This window comes from Taurulus bubalis (genome assembly GCF_910589615.1).
Source record: "Taurulus bubalis genome assembly, chromosome: 14".
NCBI classification, from domain to species: Eukaryota; Metazoa; Chordata; class Actinopteri; order Perciformes; family Cottidae; genus Taurulus; species Taurulus bubalis.
Window position 1 is genome coordinate 17,328,920 of NC_136602.1, and position 19,928 is coordinate 17,348,847.

Below are 19,928 nucleotides of genomic sequence, written 5' to 3' on the forward strand. Positions count from 1 at the left end.
GAGCCATTCACTGACCATGGGCTGAGCGCGGAGAGGAAAACAGATCATCAGGTCACAATTCCAATCACAGAGTGGAGAATCAACAATGCAACACAAAAAAAAATAGGTCAAGAAGATTCATTATTTTTGGCTGCTGAGCTCTTTTTTTCAGATAATTCTTTCACATTTTCAATAGCTAACCTTCTCTCAGTCCTTCTCCCTCTCATGCTTTCTCTTCATTCCATTTCTCATTGCGCTCCCTGAAAGACAGATCTGTGGAGCGAGAGCGTTCTTGTCTGCGGCTGTCTTATCGCCTGTCTCAACCCTGCAGAGAGAAATTCCTCGCCATTTGTTGAATACAAGTGTGATGGTGTGCGTTAGTGGCTCATCTGTGGCTGCACTTCCTCACCTGGCACTCATGTGATTAGATTTCATATCCCAGGCTGCAGCAGATAAACTCTATCTCCATCGGCCAGGCCGCTCAACATCAATCTGCCTCGCCAATGGCCTGTGTTGGGGAGGCGGTCTCATAAAAGATTCCTACCACTAACCATGCTTATGCATAACAATGCCTACATGCCATTTTGGATGCAAACATTTTTCTTTTATTATGATAGTTTTTGTATCTGTTTTACAAGGCAGACAATCAAGCCCCCTTAAAGGGTGAGCACCCTGCTGTGTTAGCCAAAATGAGGGTTCAGTGCCTGCCTGTGAGCGAGTCATGACGAGATGCTCGACGCTCTGCATGGAGCACATCCACCATGTGGTTGGAAGGAGGTGTGGTGAAGAAGGAAACGGGGGGAAGGAGTAGAGCAGGACAGAGCGGGGCTGTTTATTTATTGTTCTTCTCTGCTTTAACGGCTCGTGACTGGCTGGCTTTATTAAACTGGGCTTTGAGCACACACAAAGCAGCACTAAAACTTCCTGATGGCTGAGAGGGGATCACTTCGATCTGCTGCCTGCAAGAATTACTGCAAAGTAATAGTACTATCACACAGGTAGGCTTTGCCTGCATTAGGGGTTAAATGGACCATTTAAATTCTTTAATCAACTTCAGTATTAGCTGCATGAGGGGAGTGCAGCTCCAAACAGATAAACGCAAGTGCAGGCTTTCCCATGAATATCAAATAAGAAGTTAACACAAATCCCTCACCAAAATGGTGAGTGTGAAAAAGACAAAACAGACACATTGTAGATTATCTGCTGGCGCCACAGTTGTAAAACCTGGAACATGAAAATGTTGTATCTTTAATTAGTGCTTCTCCAAACACGTAATCGGTTGCATTTAAATTAAACGTGTTTTTGAAGTGCATATCTATGAATCTAATTCACAGATGTATTGTAAAAAAAGATTTTAAAAAAAGAAAGAAAAAAGCTGAACTATGGAGATTCATTACAGAGCATCTTCACAGTGTTTAGACGCATTACTTACTCATATTTAAACTGACACTATTTGGTCCATCTCTTTCTGATTCTGTTTGCATTTGTTATGACACGGGTAAAACAAAATCCACTCACGATACGTATGTGAATATTATCTTCACAAAAAAAATGCAATAAATACAGCTTTTGTGATGGTGAATGGAGATGTATGGAATTGTATTTTACTGCTAAATATTAGAAATGTCTTACAACATATTGTAATGAAATGCAGTATCAACACAAGCTACAACATCATAAATGAGAAAGTTTCTGGAACAATAATCTATTTGCGGTATATATCCAATACGTCATTCACGTTGACATTTTGTTCATCAGGTTACCATTGAAAGAAGGGAATCATCTGATTGCAATAGTGCATGTAAATGCTCTGACTTTGTGTTGTGTACACTGCGAGACCCTTCCCCCGTACGCTTGTTGACACCATAGTCCCTTCGACCCCCCGCCACCTCTGTAAATTGTGTTTCACGGCTTGAAGGTTACAGAGAAAGGCTTGTGTTTGCCGAGGAGGCCAGATTAGTGCTCATCAGTCGCGGTGTTTGAGATCCGAGCATTGACCCTAAAGGCAAAAAGCCAAGCCGCTTTCACACTGCAGTACACGGGGACCCGCTTGAGCCTACAGCAGCCTATAGTCACCACTCACCCAAAAGAAAAGAAAGCAAATTGCCATGTCAGGAACTTTGGCCTCCATGCCAATATAATACAGCGCCTTTGTCCGTCATCTAGCCCGTTAATATGAAAGGAGCGGCAAAGGGTATATATTGCAGCTCAACACTCGCTACAAAATAACAACAAAACGATTTCATGTAGGAGTTTGTGTGGGTTTTTGCTTCAAAACATTTAATTTGCAGCAGTTTGAACTGCAATAAAGATTTACATTTGATGCAAATGTATGCATATTCAAACCGGCACTGGATGAAGGAGGGATGCATGCCTTTAGATGAGAAGAATATAAACATATGGTTATAAACTGTGGATACAAACAGCCATGCAAAATATTTTAAACAGCTTAAAAGTGAATAGACGTCTGAGTTCTGCTTTGCAGTCAACCTCAGGAAGAGATGAAAACAAGTCATGGATATTTGCTGAGATAAACAGCCATGTTGAAGAAACCCATTGGAAGTTTGAGCCTATAAAATCCTCAAACACACTGCCTCAGTTTGCTGATAGTACACACATTGTTACACCTGCTGTATCAACATTTTTCTCATTATCTGCTATATATGTCGTTGTCACACTCTCCAGCTTTCCACTTCCATGCCTAAAGACCCAAACCATAATCAACTTGAGGAGATTTGATCATTTGTTTCTTGCCTTACTGAGGTAGCCGGCGGAGGTCAGTGATTTAAATGCTTACCAGATATATCATTAAGGTGGATTTCCTATTCTGCTCAGTAGCCAGTCATGCAAAGGTAATTAGGCATTTCTGTCTCCATGAAGCTGAGTGACACTAAGATTAACAAGCTTTAGGAGCACAGTTGACTGGAGGTGAGAAATCTGCCATTATTGCCCAGATGATGAACTAGGTTCTGTAGGGTTCGATGGAACTGGAACTGGGGCACTCCTCAGAGGGGACCACACTACACTGCTCACTACTTACTTCAGTGTATACCGTAAACACATTTCTACCCATGCTGAAGGAAAAACATGTTTTCAGAACTCTTACTAAAGTAGTTGGAGCACCTCCGGTGATCAATAAAAATTCACAGGCTAATCCTATCTGACACCTCCGCCGCTGCGCGCTCAGAGTAAAAGAAAGCTTGCAAAGGGGAAAGAGCGTTGAGATAGAATTATGCAATGTTTTCCCATCATGTCTTTTGGCATACTCACAAAAAGCTTCTCCATGTTTCTAATCAGCATGGTAGCTGTCCTAAATGGCAGCAATAAAAGCACACAGATCTCGCAGGAATGTAAAAACGGCAGTAAAATAAAACGCGTGATTTAATGACCATCTGTTGGGTGCCAGTGCAGACCTCGCTGCGACATGCTTTGTGAATGATCAAAGGCAGCATCCGCATCAAGAGTGATTCACCTCAGGAGGCACGCCGGAGAATTAACAAGCCACCCAGCACAGATTCATTTTCCATGCAGTTTGGCCCTTTTGATTCCTTAACTGGTCTGTCTCTTACTCACATGGTGGAAGTGAGGGAGTAAAACAATGCAACACACACACACACACACACACACACACACACACACACACACACACACACACACACACACACACACACACAAAATAGTCCAGCCCTACAAAATGGGAAGCTCCTAGCTAAACAGCAGCGCACTTAAAAGTTTTAAAATCCATTTGTAGAATAGCCCAGTGGAACGATTCAACTTAGTTGGTATTATTAGTTTTTTTTTCTTCTTCCTTTCAGACTAGTCCTGATATCGGCTGCTGCTGTTTATGACGTTCCTGAGTTTCTCGCAGAGTCCATTTAGGTGTTGGGGGACGGATGCCAAATGACCAATCAGCACTTAAAAGATGCACACACATACACAGAGAGAGGCATGCTGATGTCCTCAGACAGATATTCCCAACACACTCAGCTCTTATCTCATCAAGGCTCAGTAAATAAAACATTTAACAGCTGCACCAGACTCAGGATTGCAGAGACAGCGTGGGCATCCAGCCTGGTCCAGGAAAAACACGGAGAGCACAAAGAAACAGAGACACCCAAGGATAAGTTAGACACTCATGAGTTAAAATTAAGTTATAAACAGACTTGAAAAAAAAGGCAGATTCTCAGGGGGTTGTTCTGAGGAAACAGAACAACCATTCCACTGGCAGAGCTAACGCTTCAAAAATGTTCCATAAGGCATGACAAATCTCAGGTGGGCTCCAGACAAATAGCATACCCACACAAATGCATTCAAAGCACTACAAAGATTGCCATGCACATCCTTGGGCTGGCATTGTCCATTACTGCATTGTTTTTCTCTCTTTACCTTCCATCTGTCCAACTTGTCTTTTACCTCTCCTTAATTATTCTTCCCGTTTCACTGTCTGCCTGTCTGTCAGTGAGACTGTGTGCAGTATTTAACATGCTGAGGAGACACATGTCCACCCCAAAACGCCACGGAACAAATTTGCTACTTTGTTTGCGTTCACAGCTCATTTGGCCCAATCCATGTTTTGGCATTCTGTTTGTCACGCTTGGTGAGGTTTTCTGCGCTGCCCATCGAGGGGGAGAGACACGTTCCAGGGCCGTCAGCTGAGGCTCACATGCACACTGTGTCCTGCAGTATTTCCTTCAAGCTCACCTTTTCATGGAGCGTGCAGAACACCGTGTTGGAAAAACAGCGACTGTCGAAAATAGCATGTGTTCCTAATCTTTGGGGTATTGCCAGTGAATTTTGAAGACTCCAATACAACATTTTGCAAAATCGACGAGGAATTTAGGAGGAGGCGGTAAAGTTGCTGAAGAAACTGCTCTCCTCTGCTTCACCACTCCCAAAGCGTGACCCTTTTGGGGGGGGTCAAACACACACACTTTAGATACAATCACACAACAGCACTACAGCTGTGTGTGCCTCGTCGTGCCTCTACCACCAGCATAGTCACACTGCCACATGCATACAAGCTATCTATTGTGTTTCAGCAACCCCCAATAATCAGATGCCTGACGAGGTTTGGGAATGTGTCAGTGTGGTGTTGATCGGCCGTGGAGGTGGAGGGGAAGCGACGGGGTCTTGTTTGCAATTTCACAGGTGGAGCTGGCTGGTGGTGGGAATGTCCCAGCTGGTCTCAAAGGTCTAATCTCCCCTAGTGAGCAGCAGTCCATCCACCCACCGACTGTAAACACAATGGCTCCCAATGGTACTGAGCTTATTGCTGTTTCATCAGGGCCAGGACTAGAGTCAGTGGAGAGGAGCTCCGTCTCACACTGTTTGATGAACTTGTTTATTTTTCCTGCACATGGGAGGCCCAGAACAAACTGATTGGCAAGCGGCGCGTTTATCTGAGGCTTAGAAAGCATTCCCGATGACTCTGGACAGCCAGTGCTGCGCCGAAGCCACAGAAAAAAGCTTAATTAGAGCTTTCTGAAAATAACGTCTTGATACCACCCCCTATAATGCCCATTATTACTGCTAAGTATGCTCCTCCATCAAGTATGGCATGTGCTAATGTGAGTCTCACAGTAGAGAGCCAACATGTTTCAGTGGGCTCAAATAGCTTTGCTGCACTCTCCCACTCAGAAATTAATCTTCTGCACACCTCTGCACATGCCCGACACAGAAAGGAACGCACATACCAATATTAATTGGTTTGTGGGTACCGAAAGCTAACCTCTCAAATACACCGAATCCTACACATAGATGGCAGGTTTAGTGGCAATGTTTTGACATAATGTTTCACCCTTTGCGACATGCTCACAACTTAGCTCACAACTAAGCTAGTCAAATATACATCTCATATGTAAAGTGTGGTGTTTGATGGAGAAAGGACTGGTTTCCCCCTGACTCCTTTGCAGTTATGCCTGCTAATTGCTTCTGTGGTGAAAAAGCATGATTATGCAAAGGAAATGAGAACTGTTTTCCTCTCACTACCGCCCACGACGTCTGACATCTGTTCTCCACCTCCACAACACTTTTTACTTTGCGTATCTCTCCATCATTCTTCATCCCACTTCCCTCATTTTTCCCCTCACCTTTTTTTCCCCTCTTCCTCAATACTCCTTCCGCTCTCTCTCCTTCTCTCTCCACCTTTACACAAGCTTCTGTGGCTATCCTCAGAGATCTGTCTGCACACACATACTGTGTCGGCAGTGTGAGGGTGATAATGAAGTGTCTGAGAAAAGAGGATTAGGTGGAGTGGTGGGCATCATCCCTGCGGTATAAATGCTCATCTCTCCCTAAGGAAGGAAACATGGAGCGCCTTTCACTTCAGTCCAGCTGGCTGTCTCGGTGTCACTCTAAGCTCGCATACTGGGATGGCTGCTGTGGCCCTCAGGAGGCAACGGTGAGGGGGTTAACGCAACGACGAGCACAGCACCTAGGGGACACTTGGCGTTTCACCCGCCTGTTTATTCTGCACAGCCAGGCTGAGAGTAGCATAACACTGGCAGTGAGAAAGTGAAGATCTTCACCAGGGGAACCGGCTGACACAGAGAGAAAGATAAATAGTTGGTGAGAGAGAGACAGCGGAAGAGAGGGAGAGACAAACTCCTCCTCTTCCCTGTGGTCTGACAAAAAGATGACAGCTTTCCTCTGGAGCTCGATCGGCCCTCCCTGGGCAGAAACCTCACTTGTAGGCGAGCGGCCTGTCAGAGGCAGCTAACTAGGCTGCCCCATGAGAGATGCAGAAAGCTTGACAGTTTGTTACTAGTTGGCAAAAGGCCACCGTCGCAGGTCAGTCTCTGCACAGAGTATAAAAAAACGGCCACTAATCGGCTACAAACCAGCTCTTTAGAGATGCTCACGTGAATGTTATCCTTCCTCTATGCCCACAGCTCGTTCAAAGACTGTGAACTGTCACCAAGCCTCAGATCTATACACCACCCCAACGCCACCGTAAACATTAGGTACTTGAGATCTTTTGTGATGCACAGTGGTTATTGAAATTACGGCATGTACTGTTTAAGCCCTCAGCGTGCACCTTTGCTGAGTGAGGCAGGCACGAAGTAAAGGTCCATTAGCCAGCGATAGTTAACATACCAGAATGGCACATAGCACATTTAACTGCTAAGATTAAACAAAACATGTGCTAACACACCCATTTGGTGTCGGTAGACAGTGGAGCTACCTCCCATTGTGTTCTGGTCTTGTGTAAAAACTGCAGCAAGACACAAAAGGAGAACAATCATGTGCCGTGCTGAACCAATCCCTACCCAGGCTCAACTCAAGTACTTGTTAATACGAAAAAGCACAGTAATCAACTCCAGCACCCTTGTGTCTATATGTCCTGCATACAGTGTGCATATTAAAATAAGAGTCAAACTATTAGTTTGTCCAAACTAAAGGGCTGTTAAGACGTGGTTATTCTGCCTGGGCTGGGGCCTTATTGATTTAATGGCTCTACTAATTTCCTTAACTGATCTCCACTGGTTCCTCAATTACCTTCACCACTTAAATACGCAGAGTACATGGTGTGGAAGGAACCCATAAGTGAAGGAATTAATTTCTATAAAACTTCAAAACAAAGCAAACAGAAACATTAGTTTTGATACTGAACTACAACCATAACCTCTTTGATACTAAGCTTTTTCATATTTCACTGTGCCTTCGTACTCAATTCAGGCTGAACATAAAATTTAAAAAAAAAGAAAACCTGATTGTTAAATGTGGAATGTTTGGTCCATCTTTTGTCCCACCTGTCTGTTATTGGAAGAGTCTTGTCTTCCTAATATATACTTTGCTCCGATTGCTCGCAGGAGAAATTCTTGCAAGCATTTTGAAAATAACAGGGTTTCTTATGATTGGTATATTGGCGTGTCAACTGTCTCTGAATCATTCGTGAGCATGTGGCTAAGCTCTCTGAGCCTCTTGTGATGTCCTTGTAGTCGCCTTGCCGTGATTGGTGAGACTTTGGGAGGGGGTAGTGCCCTGCTAAGAACTGTCCCCGTCTGTCAGATCTCATCAATCCATCCTGCATCGCTGAGGGCAACCGGACCAAAACTGACCACTGAGTCAACTGACAAGACAGCTCAGCATCCAGTTATCCCAGAAGAAGAATCTCACTCAAACACAAGCACACTCAGACACGCATATTCAGACAGACACACGGACATGCCAACACGCAAGCAAATGTGTGCAGTCATGCACACGCACACGCACACACACACACACACACACACACACGCACACACACACGCACACACGCCATGCAAACGTCCAGTCACGCAGACACATAAAACGCAATACACACAGACACATGCATGCAAAAGAACATTGGCAGGCTGAGTGCAGGATCTAACCCCAAAACAGCCACAACAAAGCCTGAGCAGGACACAAATGCGCTCTGACATTGAGGTTGGTAATGCTTTGAGTTGTCTAAAATCTCAACAACTGACCCAGAAATTCTGGTGCACAGAGGAAGGTTTGGTGAGGGAGGTGGGGGGGGGGGGCATGCAGTGTGGAAGAGAACTAAATTGACACTTCCTTGCCCCCTTCTCGAACCCTGTGGTGGTATTCTCACGTTATGTACAAAGAGGGGGAGAAACGAATAAGATGGCTCCTAAAACTGGGGTGCAGAGTCTTTGTTGTACAAACGCATGTGAATTATGCTGAAATATACATATGATAAGTGGTACAATACAGTGTGGGACTGAAGTCAAAGGCCACCTTTGTTTCCTCTGAGGGAAAGAGAGTGAGAGATGCAGCAAGAGCGAGGCTGTAGAGGTCAAACACAAAGGAAAATCAGCAACTGCAATACGTTTACAGCAGCAAGCCTGAGGGGAGGACCCAACAACAATATTGCATGTATTTATTTTTAACTAAATGATTCAAGGTGGCTTATTGTATGCTTGTATTGTTCCCTTACAAACACATACACATATATGCAAAAAGGAGAAAAAAATGCATGCAAAAATTTACATACCATGTTTTTTTAAATCAATGGAAATTGCTTATACAAAAGTTTTATGATAATTTGAAACACTCTGCTTCGGTTCAAAATGAAACTCCCTAGCCTCTGCTGCCTTGAGGCTTGGCTCCTGCCCCGAGGTTTAGAGCTGCAGCTGGCAAGAACTAGCATTTCAAACTGATAAGGCCTCAAACTTTCTCAGTCCTTTGGTTCAATAAACGATAGGAGAGATCCGAGAGGAGTGAAGTCCTCCAACTCTAATGACCACTCAGGGGCAGGAGGCAGTGGGACCATTTTATTGAAAATAGGAAGGTAGGTTACTGAGAATCTCTGGTGCAATTCTCAATCACAAAGATAAAACCTTATATTCCTCTCAGCCTCTCGACTATAAGCCGAGAAAGGCTGAAAACTGCATTGTTTAATAAAAAAAAAAATACATTCATCCTGGAAACAAAGACTGTGTAATCAATTGTAATCAATTTTCAAAAATCCAACACACTTAGAATATGTCTCATCATAAATTCATTCAATTATAGTGCGAAAACTCAGCTGTCAAGTAAAATCAACAACAAGCTCAAATCCAATATTATGCATATTCTTTCTGAAAGCATGGCACCAATATACTCATTTGAGGGGTTTTCAGGAAACAAGTTAATTTAAAGGGGCACTTTGTCAATTTTCAGCACTAGTAACACGGAGGAAGGCCGAGCATTGTTCATTTGCGCCTACCACCCACATAGCAGCGATGCAAAGCCGCTTTAAAAGCCTCAAAGTTTACTTTTAAAGCAAACTGAGAGTGTCAGAGGAGAGACGTCTCTTTGAGCAGTGCAGTGCTGTGCAGTGCTGAATGGTCCCGGTTAGATCAACAAAGCTTGCTACACCACAGCTAGACACAGAAAGCTCCGTACAGTTTGATATGCTGATATGTGCCGTTTAAAGTTAGGCCCTTTTCCTCACCCGCACTGCAGTGCCAGAGATCAAGTGATGCCGTCAACTAGGTAATGACATGACTGCCGCAGGCGCCGGCCCGGCAGCTTGATTTATACGTGGGGACAAAGATGAATGATTCATGGGCTAAGAGAGGGACACCAGGTCACGTGGCAGCGAAATGCCCCTCTCGCCTTCTCTTATTCGCAGACACACACCTCTCCATAAATGCCTAGGAACACTTTATGTCTCATAAGCTTAACATTACACCGCTGGCCAGTCCTGTTACCATCGCTCGTAATGTCTCTGTGTCTTGTTCTCTCCCTTCTTTTGTTTCTACAACTCTTCATCACCCTCTTTTCCTCTAGTTTTCCTTGACTCCATGACCAGTTCCTCTTCCCTTCCCATTATAATGCAATGCTAATCCTAAATATGGAACCCACTGTTGTAGGCTCAAATGAATGGCCCAATCATTCTGCATCAATTAGTCCATCCATCATTGCTGATTGGACAAGGAGGGGGGGTGGGGGTTCGTGGTCTGTTCTCTGCAGTGGCAGGGGGGAGACAGAGATGGCATTAGAGAGAGCTATCACGCTGAAATGCAATTTCCATTACTTTTTAGGTTCCGCAGACTGCAGTCCACGCGATGACCTTGTCCTGATCATTTTAGTAGAATGCCCTCTAAGTTACGTCATATCTGTAATAATTGGATGAAATTATCTGACAGTGTGGGGGCACAGTACATCTCGTACATCATGATCATTTTTCAATATAATGACGATGATGTTTCCACTGAGATGTCAGTGTACTTGCCATAACTGTAAATAGTCATATGTAGCTCACCAACTGCTAACAAGGAAAAAGACTGCTACACAGATAAAATAAAACATAGAATAAACTATGTTGGTACAAACAATACATAGATGGGAGTTACAGAGTCTCTGAGTTTGTCTAGCATATTATACAGTCAGTGTACTGGGGTAAAATTTAATAAAGGCAAGGCAACACTTGAGTGGTAGCATACAGTGCAGTGTTAATGCATAACTTAGAAGTGCATTACACTTGGGATGTGTAGAGCGTAAAGTTGTTTTATAAGTTTAATAAGTCAGTGCAATTTACGAAATTACTTCTCTGCCCATGAAAAGTGAGGCCAATTCCAATATGTTTTTTTAATTTCTTTATTATTATTTAAATGTCAGGGGCTCAAGCCAATGCAAGAGGGCACTCCCATATTTGGATGGCGCTATGAAAAGGAAAGCATGAAGAGTACAATGCAAAGCCTTGCCCTACCGAAATGAGAGGTAGATAAACTGAACATACTTAAATCCCACAGACAGAGAAAGAGAATACAAACGCCTTCATGCTGTGAGTTTACCTCAGAAATACGTCCTAACAGCAGGACCAGTCCCGCAGTGGAGGAGAGAAACACATTAATAGTAGTGCCGTCTCTAACGCACTTTAAAAAGCACATGGAACATTACAGCACAAATACAAGTAGGACCTAGATCAGGGTGTAACTAACTGCCCGCTAAATATGAGGAGATAAGTGAATCCCAAGGGTACCGTGCCGACTGAGGAATCTCTGCATTCAATTTATCATTTTACATTATTTAGGCTACTCCACGGGGAAATACCTTATCTCTGTCATAAGTTATGCTAATGGCTGGTACTACCATCTGTGAACTAAAGACCATCAGTCAGGCATAGTGTGCAATCGATGAGTTATGAGAATAATATTTCATATTTGAGTGATTAATCATATAGGGGTGTTCTGGGGCTTCCAGTGAGCTGATATGGGTGTGACGGGGACATAAGGCCATCTGACCCAAGCCATCACACAACACCATCCTATATCTCACCCTGTACTCCTCTCCTTGCACAGAACACCATGCCCCTGTCCCTTCCAATCTGCTCAATAAACAAGCTTGGGGCAGCACCCAGACAGAGGATAATGGTTCACCTGGAGGTGACAGGAAAAGAAAACAGAGCTCTTTGCATAACGAATGCAGATAGAGATAAGCACGCCGAAGCACTTAGGAATCTTGATAAAGGATTATCCAAACATGTCCAAAACTAGATACATTTTCTTTTCTTTCTTTTCTAAAGCATGCTGGAGCACGCTTTTGGAGAAACCAGTACTGCGGTTATTGTCCTGTTGAAATCTCAGCTCAGCTGAAATCTCAATGCTGATTGTATGAAGCCATAATATTGATGTTTTGCTTCTGTGGTCGGAAAAATGCACTAAAAGCAGAAGTTCTCATGTTTCACCCAGCGGCCAAAGCTTGGACATTATACTCCTTCTGTTAATTCCATTAGTCATTTACAGGCTTTTGTATACACATCATTTTCTCAGCAGAGCCACTTAGCATTGCCTCGTTGAGCTATTGCGAGTCAGCATCCGATGCCATCTTCAGTTACAGAGGAGGGCAAAGCACCATATGAGCACCGCCGTGGCCAGACACAATCACAGCGAGCATAATTAAGCTCATACATTAGAATGTGTTGGGTACTTGCTATGACTCACACCACAGTTTAGGAAAACTTGTGAGGGAGGAGAGCTGGAGGGGAAACAGCACTTCAGCCTATGTTATGCAAGCAATGACAAAGGCTGGTGAGTTCAGCAAGCGTTAGCAGCCCGTGGCCAAATTAGCCAGAGTCAGGACATATTAAACAACCATGCATCTGTCCCGTTGCTTGACTGGAGCAAAACGAGAAGGCCGAACCTGAGAAGAACGATTTGTTTGGGTGGTCTAGTTAAAGCCCGGTGCTAAATGGGCAACGGTTCTGGTTGGAATGCTAATCAGACCATTTCCCCTGCTGGATGGAGACATCAAAGGCAAATGGAGCTCCCTCTCTCTCTCGGCTACACGGGGCCTCGTGGTATCATTACATGGCTCAGTGTGTGTGTGTGTGTGTGTGTGTGTGTAGAGGCGACAAATTGTGTGTGTGTGGGGAGGGGGGGGGGGGATAGACAACATGATGTTTACATTAGGTCTACTCTCTTGGGACTGTGCCAGCATCCAGCCATGGTGTGACACACATCACACGAGCAACCTGGTACTATTCATAATTAGCCTCTATTCACAGAGGCCTCATTTAGCATGCTATTATCAGAGATCATTGTTATTTCCCTCTATGTACGTATGGAATCCCAGAGAGACCAACATGTCTAACGCAGATAACAGTGCTATTTTGGTTAACCCCATTGTGTACATAATACTGAAGACATACAACCCAGAGAGAATTCCCATCAGTGATTTCTAAGGATTTAATGGAGCATGAGGATATTCTCTAGACTTTTTCTGTATCCTTAACTAATGGAAGGAAAATAATAATCTGTTTTTGGGGACCAGATAAATCTCATACAGTGCTGTATTTTCACTTATTTCCACTCTTTTCAGAAAAAAAAAGTAGTGTCTGCTTTAATGTGACTATCACACTTTTCTCCAAAAAGATGCCTCCACATATAGGGAGTGGTATATAAGAGAGTGGTTGGTGGTAAACTAAACTTTTCTTCCATAAAGTAAAGACTTTGTCCAGTTTTCACATACTGGCGGGAGGCCCACCTCTAGAACTGCGCGAACTAAACATGGCTCAGGTGTGTGAGGCCAACATGATGGATCATCCTGTTGTGACGCTGCCCCTCTGCAGTGCCCCGAGAAGACAGCTGGGAGATAAGGCCGGCCCTATATGGGAGCACATCTCCACTTCACATCTATTCTCACCGCCACCAAGGCAGGAGGTCTTCACATGCCAAACCACAGATAGGGGTGGAGGGAGGGCCAGGGTGAGAACAGAGAGAACAGTTTTGCAGGTTTAGCAGCCACCGTCTAGTGATAAAGACACTGGAAGATAAAAGCCCTCTTGGCCTTGTGCAGATAAAAGACAAAAAGCGGAGAGCTTTGTTTTGGGGGGAAAAGTAACATTTTCAACGAGATAGATAGATAGATAATGATAATCTCTCCCTGGTTCTAATCACCTTCACTCTTTTTTAGCATGGCCAAAATAACCACAACATGCTGCAAAAGAATGCACAAATAATAAAATAGACTTGTCGTGGTCATTACATACAGTGATTTGACCTTGTATCTTGTGCCAGTAACTTGGCAGGAATAGCATCGCTGGAAGTCAATTAAGAATGAAAGGAGGCTTTGCTCTCAAAAAATGTCACTAGCTACAATTAGAATTCCTCTGGAGTTAATAAGCACAGCTGCAGGTCACAATCAACCAAAATGTTTTCTTGCAAAGTATGACATTAAATGACATGTGAGATCTCACGTTCCAATGTTGACAGCCTCAAAATCGACTTCATTTGGCTGCTGCTGCGTTCAAGCGGGGCAATCTGTAACACCCTGACGGCCATTACTAGTTGAGGACTGACCTGGATCAATCAACCAGGCCGCATGTTCCAAGATTCTCAGAAGTGTGAAAAGGTGATTTGCCACCAAATAGCAATAATGAAAACACAAGAGCAGAGTAAATTGCCTCTTGTGTTCTCTGTACATGGCGGACGAAAACTGAAAGTCGACTGCAGCAGAGACGGACACCAATCAGAAGGACAGTATACCCGCTTTACAGGGCTTGCCTTAGTTATGGAGACGCGAGTTGGCAACCTCTGATCTCAATCACAGAATATGTTTCGATGGCTGTGCACTGAGGGTCTCCATGTTGCTGATACAGATTGGTAACAATGCTACGCAGCAACAGCTGGAAAGTTTGCAATCTTAACCGCGGATCCGACGCGATGAGGGCCACTCCAGGCTGCACGATGGGGGGAATAAGCTTTCAACAGGCTCTGTGTACACTCTGATGGATGCCATGCGCACTAAGCAGCTAGCAATGCTGCCTAATTGGTGTTACTTTATCCACATCCCTCGCATCTGATGACTCATATTTCATGCCAGGTGTTCAGATCACACTAATTAACAGAAAGAAGTGCACCATGTTGTCCTGTGAGCCACTTTTTCTTAGTAGGACTGTTATTTGGAGAAACATGTTGACAAATATAATTCTGTACAGTAAGACATTAATGTCACCAGTATCATAATATATACTTTTTATTCTATGATTACAAAAATCTAAAAATACAGGACGAGTGCACAGGCACTGTAGAAAAACATGGAATATCTGGAAGTCTTATTTGTTTATTAGTTGCGTTAAAGAAATTTAAGATGAACTCCTAAAATAGTAATTGTGATGGAGACCCACGAAAACACACGACATAAGAACATGTCATAGATATGGGCATGTTAGATAGATTACAGATCGCATGAACTGTAATAATGTCTAAAGTCCTGGTTGGGATCAGCCTGTGCAACTGGTCAGGGGACGGTGACAGATTCAAAGTGACACCCAACACAAATGGATAAACAGACAGAGTTGAAGCAGTGACCTTATTTCATTGTCACACTATTCCAGCATATCATAAAAAAATTCCCCTTCAGAAGAAAAATTAACATCCCACGTCTAACTGGGTGCATTTTAGCCCAATCTCATCTTACTGTGCAGAAGAATGATTATTTCAATCATGTCACAGTAAAAGTCAAATTTGAGAAAAGAAGAACAGTTGGATTGGGCAGTTCCCAACCCATTATTCCCACACCACGGTCGGCTGCCTCATATTTCCTCCATTGCTTTGATGATAATGTTCTTCGGCAGGCCGCTAAAGTAATGACCATCTCTCAGAGTGGCACAGTGCAAGGCTGCACTGCGCTCTAATGTTTTGGCCTCAAATTTAACACAGACACTTAAAGCAAAATGGACACTTAAGTATGCAATGGACTTGCCGAAGAATACAGATGTGCCATATGAGATGGGATGAGTGCAACTTTAATTGCTTTACTACCTTCAGAACAAGCAATGAGATGATAAAAAGAAAAACAAAAAGGTGTTCACTCACCTCCCCCTCCTCCCAGAAGACTGGAGTTTGCTGAAAAGAGAGAAAAAAATTACTCAGTAAACTTCAGAGAGAAAGCGAATATAGATCAGTCAGCAATCTTTGGACATGAAAGTTTGGACTGTTTAGCTGCACCTGTGGGATTTTTCAAATACAACTTTTTGATCTGAAACTTAATTATCAAATGTGTCAAGCACATATCCAATGAACTGAAGTACGACTGACAGCTTTCCCGAGATTGACAACGAAATAGAATGATTCATGAAACCTTCAGTATAATTTCACAGAAAAAGAAAACTGAAGGAGCCTTGAATGATTATGATATGTACTGTATTTTTTTTGTCGCACTCTCAGTTAAACCTGAAATCACACGTTTGAATAGCTGTACCTAGCAATACAAGATTTATAATCCGAGAACAGACACCCAAAGGTAAGAATCTCATCCAAAAATGTGTTTATCACATTTCCAACAGAGAGAAGTGATCATTGTGTGTGTGTGTGTGTGTGTGTGTGTGTGTGTGTGTGTGTGTGTGTGTGTGTGTGTGTGTGTGTGTGTGTGTGTGTGTGTGTGTGTCAGTGTTTTTCTTTGAATACTAAAATTGGCAACAAACGTGCGATTCAGTCCTTAGCTAATTCCAATGCACTCTACTTGGAAACGCGACAGAGGTTACTGCTCAATAAAAAAGATGTGGTTCATTAAAAGTAATTAACAGTGGCTTGAAGTTTGAGACAGTTGAATCTACTGTTGCTCAACAGAAAAATGTGGGGTTGTTTCTTTATAGGAACTTGTCACGCAAACCGTTGGACATAAGCAGAGAGTATACCTCGTCAGTGCTTTTTTTCAGGATTTGTGCGCTCAAAGAGTGAGTCTCCGTTCTCATAGGCGACATAGAAATGTAGAGCATCCTCAGAGTAAAGCCTCGCTCACTGTTATTCTGTTGTCAGCTTTAAGACAGTTTAGTTTACAAACGCTCATGGTATTACTGAGCCCTGTGTTGTCTCTGCGAATCCCCGACATCAACCGTAGTTTACTGGTTCAAAACAAGGTAACGTCAGCTATATTCGTGCAGATTGCATCATTAAAATCTGTCAGTTTGAGACATCCGTTGCACATGAGAGGAGAAAGATTAGAGGGGATTTAAAGTACATCTGTTAATTTGGGTGTTGCTGAGAGTAGGTAGCCGATGCGTTTGAAGTGCAGTTCATCCAGCGGGCATTGGAAGAATCATACACTGCAACATGCCTTTAATGATCTTCAGATCCAGCTACAGCATTGGCTATCATCAGCGGGGAACGCTACCCCATTAAAAGCTTATTATTTCTGGAAAACGTTTTGGCGCACCAGCAACAGATAATGAACAAGCGGTATAAGGGAGCGCTCTCCAGTGACAGCCGCACAAGTCTTGTGGCCGTTTCTTTTTTTCTTTTTTTTGTGTGTGTTGCCTGATTACGTGAATGAAGGGGACTTCTGGAGTTCACTCTGTTTCCACACCTTTCTGTGGCACCATTATGGCTTGGCATTGTTCTCCTCTGAGCACCACACATATGAGTGGGCACATGGACAAAGAAAGCTCTCCCACTGCAGAATGTGTTTCATCAAAGGGCTTTTGTTATGTGTGTGCGTGTGACTGTGTGACTGTCTCTCTCTGTGTGTGTGTGTGTGTGTGTGTGTGTGTGTGTGTGTGTGTGTGTGTGTGTGTGTGTGTGTGTGTGTGTGTGCATACAGTATGAGCATAACATACACACACAAGAAACAGCAACTCAAACAGGCATGTACTAACAATCCACTGTCGTGTTTACAATAGCACCTCTCCAGGTTTTTCTGTGATGAAAAAGACACTTTTGCTCCGCCAGCTTTTGTTTAGCTCTGGATTCTATCAGCAACAACAACAAGCACGCAACTCAAACATGCATTTCCATGAAAGGAATAGTTTCTGTTCACATTTCCAAAACATAGGTCCATGTAGTAAAAAAAAAGTAAAGGTTTTATCAGAGAAACTTGCTGTATGACGTATATGTGTAGCTTTTCTTATGATGTTAATGTTTTAAGCGTATTGTTGTATATTAATTATCAGCACAATGGAAAGAATAGTTCCAGTGCCAGTTCAAGGCAAGCTAATAGTGTGCTAGTCTTCAGCAAAGTCTATCATCATTGTCTAGTCTCCTGGGGAGTCTTCCTATTCCTGGGCTATTAAAACACTGGGGTTTAATTACCTGACATTATGGAAATGCATACCTGAGGGGGGCGCTTCATTTACTCCACACCTAATCAGAGATTGGAGATGTGGTTGCTAATCAGTCTGACACAACTCTGGTGTGTGTGTGCGCGCGCGTGTGTGTGTGTGTGTGTGTGGTGGGGTAGTGGTACTAGTGAACGGGGTAGTTTGGGCTTGAGATGTTAGATGCCTTCTAACCACATGTGACTTGGTGTGATCACGGCAATAGCCCACTGGGAGATGAGACGCGCTCGACAGCCATCTCATCTCCGCAGTGGGTTTGATAAATATGGAAGTAGGGAGGGGTAAAAACCCTGCTTTATGCCTTTTCATTTCCCCTCTCCCTGCCTCCTCTCCTCTAACGATCAAAATGTCATGAAATGTGTTTTGGCAGTTTATCTTAAAGCACACTGTGCTGCTTAAGCACACAACATATCTGTAACCTACAGAGGCAGTGAGCTCAGCCCACAGCGATGCATATCAAGGGAGACATTAAAATCCCAAAATGGTTGGGGACTTGCGTTGACAATCCGTCTTTAAGCATGAGACAAATAAGAAACAGCTGGCAGAGAAGCTAACCTGCAGCAGCTCTACACTCTCGGCAGCAAAGGCTATTAGCTTGTGCCTTATTCAGTGCGACTTGCCTGAGAAGTGCTTCAATTATCCTGAGTGAAAATCAAAACAGAAATCCATATTCGGCCACATCCACCCCATAATGCATATTTTATAGAGTGTGTATTAATTATAAACTAGCTCTCCTTGCTGCTTGAGCCTGCCCTGGGCTCAGCCTGGCTATCTTGTGGTGGATCAACACATTTCAGCCTTTAGGGAAGCAGTAAGAGAGACAACAATTAGTATCATCAGAAGACCATTATCGGTTCCTTCTACAGTGGCTGAGTGCGTGCATGTGGAGTTGTCTCTTTGAATGTATGTTTAATGAGTTTTTGACTTCGCCATCCTCTCTTCGATGTCCGCCGGTGCGTGCACCCTTGAGAATTCCATGAATCAATTCATCAATTCTTCCTTCAAGGACAGAACAGGACACATCTCCTGCGCTGCCTCACGTCTGTGTCCTGGCCAAAAAGAACGCACTTGAACACACGCAAAGACTTTAGCCAACGACCAACTAGCACGTAAGTTTTGCGCCTGTGTGTGAGGAAATTAATCTCAATACCAGCAGGTGGGCCTTTCACAAGATCTGAGTATTTATTGTAGAAGGTAAGAAAGGCCTTGACGATTTGCATAGGCCCAGTTAATGAGAAGAAATTGTGAAACCAAAGTGGTAGGCTGTGACTTTTCGTTTGTCAGGAGTGCTGCTGTGAGTCGTCCCAGTAGTAACCACAACATGGGCCATAAATCTAGGTGGAAGGCCTCCCCAGACTGCCTGGAGATGGCAGGTCATTAGGAACCGCCGGTCCACAGCATTAGGCTTGCCCGTCAAACATATGCCCGAACTGTCACTGTGGGAGGACCCACTTCCCGTCTGCCCTCTGAACTCCTAACCCCCACAGCAACCTCATTTATCCCTCAGCCAATGACAATGCAGTGGCGCCGCTCCCGTGTATTTTGACAGCAAGAACATATTGATAGCCGAACTCTAGCCAGAGCGTGCAGGCCCAGTTTATGGATTGTGGCACTGCGTCAGGAAGCCGGCACGGACACAAACACAGTGAAAAGGAACGGTGAAACCACCCTCTTGTCTCAGCGTGTCCATATATTTGCAGAGCGTTCATAAATACGGCTCATGTGCACTTCAGTGTGTGAGTCCCGTGTATGCGGAGGGCAGTGGGGCATGGATCTGGGTTGTGTGTTTTTGGTGTCGTCAGCAGATCCCTAGATCATGCAGTGAAACGGGAAGTGCTAGTGCGTAGCCACAAAACCTCAGGGCAGTAAACAGATTCACTGTCTACCTTCTGGTCCCTGCCACCTTAACTGAACCCTTTAAATA

The 19,928-nt window shown here is 43.8% G+C and overlaps 1 protein-coding gene across 1 annotated transcript in view; it reads right to left on the reverse strand.

The window, feature by feature from the left end:
- macrod2 (mono-ADP ribosylhydrolase 2) overlaps positions 1 to 19,928 on the reverse strand; it is a 417,061-nt gene that overhangs the window by 267,843 nt on the left and 129,290 nt on the right. Inside the window, exon 4 of the mRNA XM_079229872.1 lies at positions 15,768 to 15,797. Within this exon, the coding sequence (XP_079085998.1) occupies positions 15,768 to 15,797 (30 nt within the window). The remainder of the gene's footprint in view (positions 1 to 15,767; positions 15,798 to 19,928) is intronic.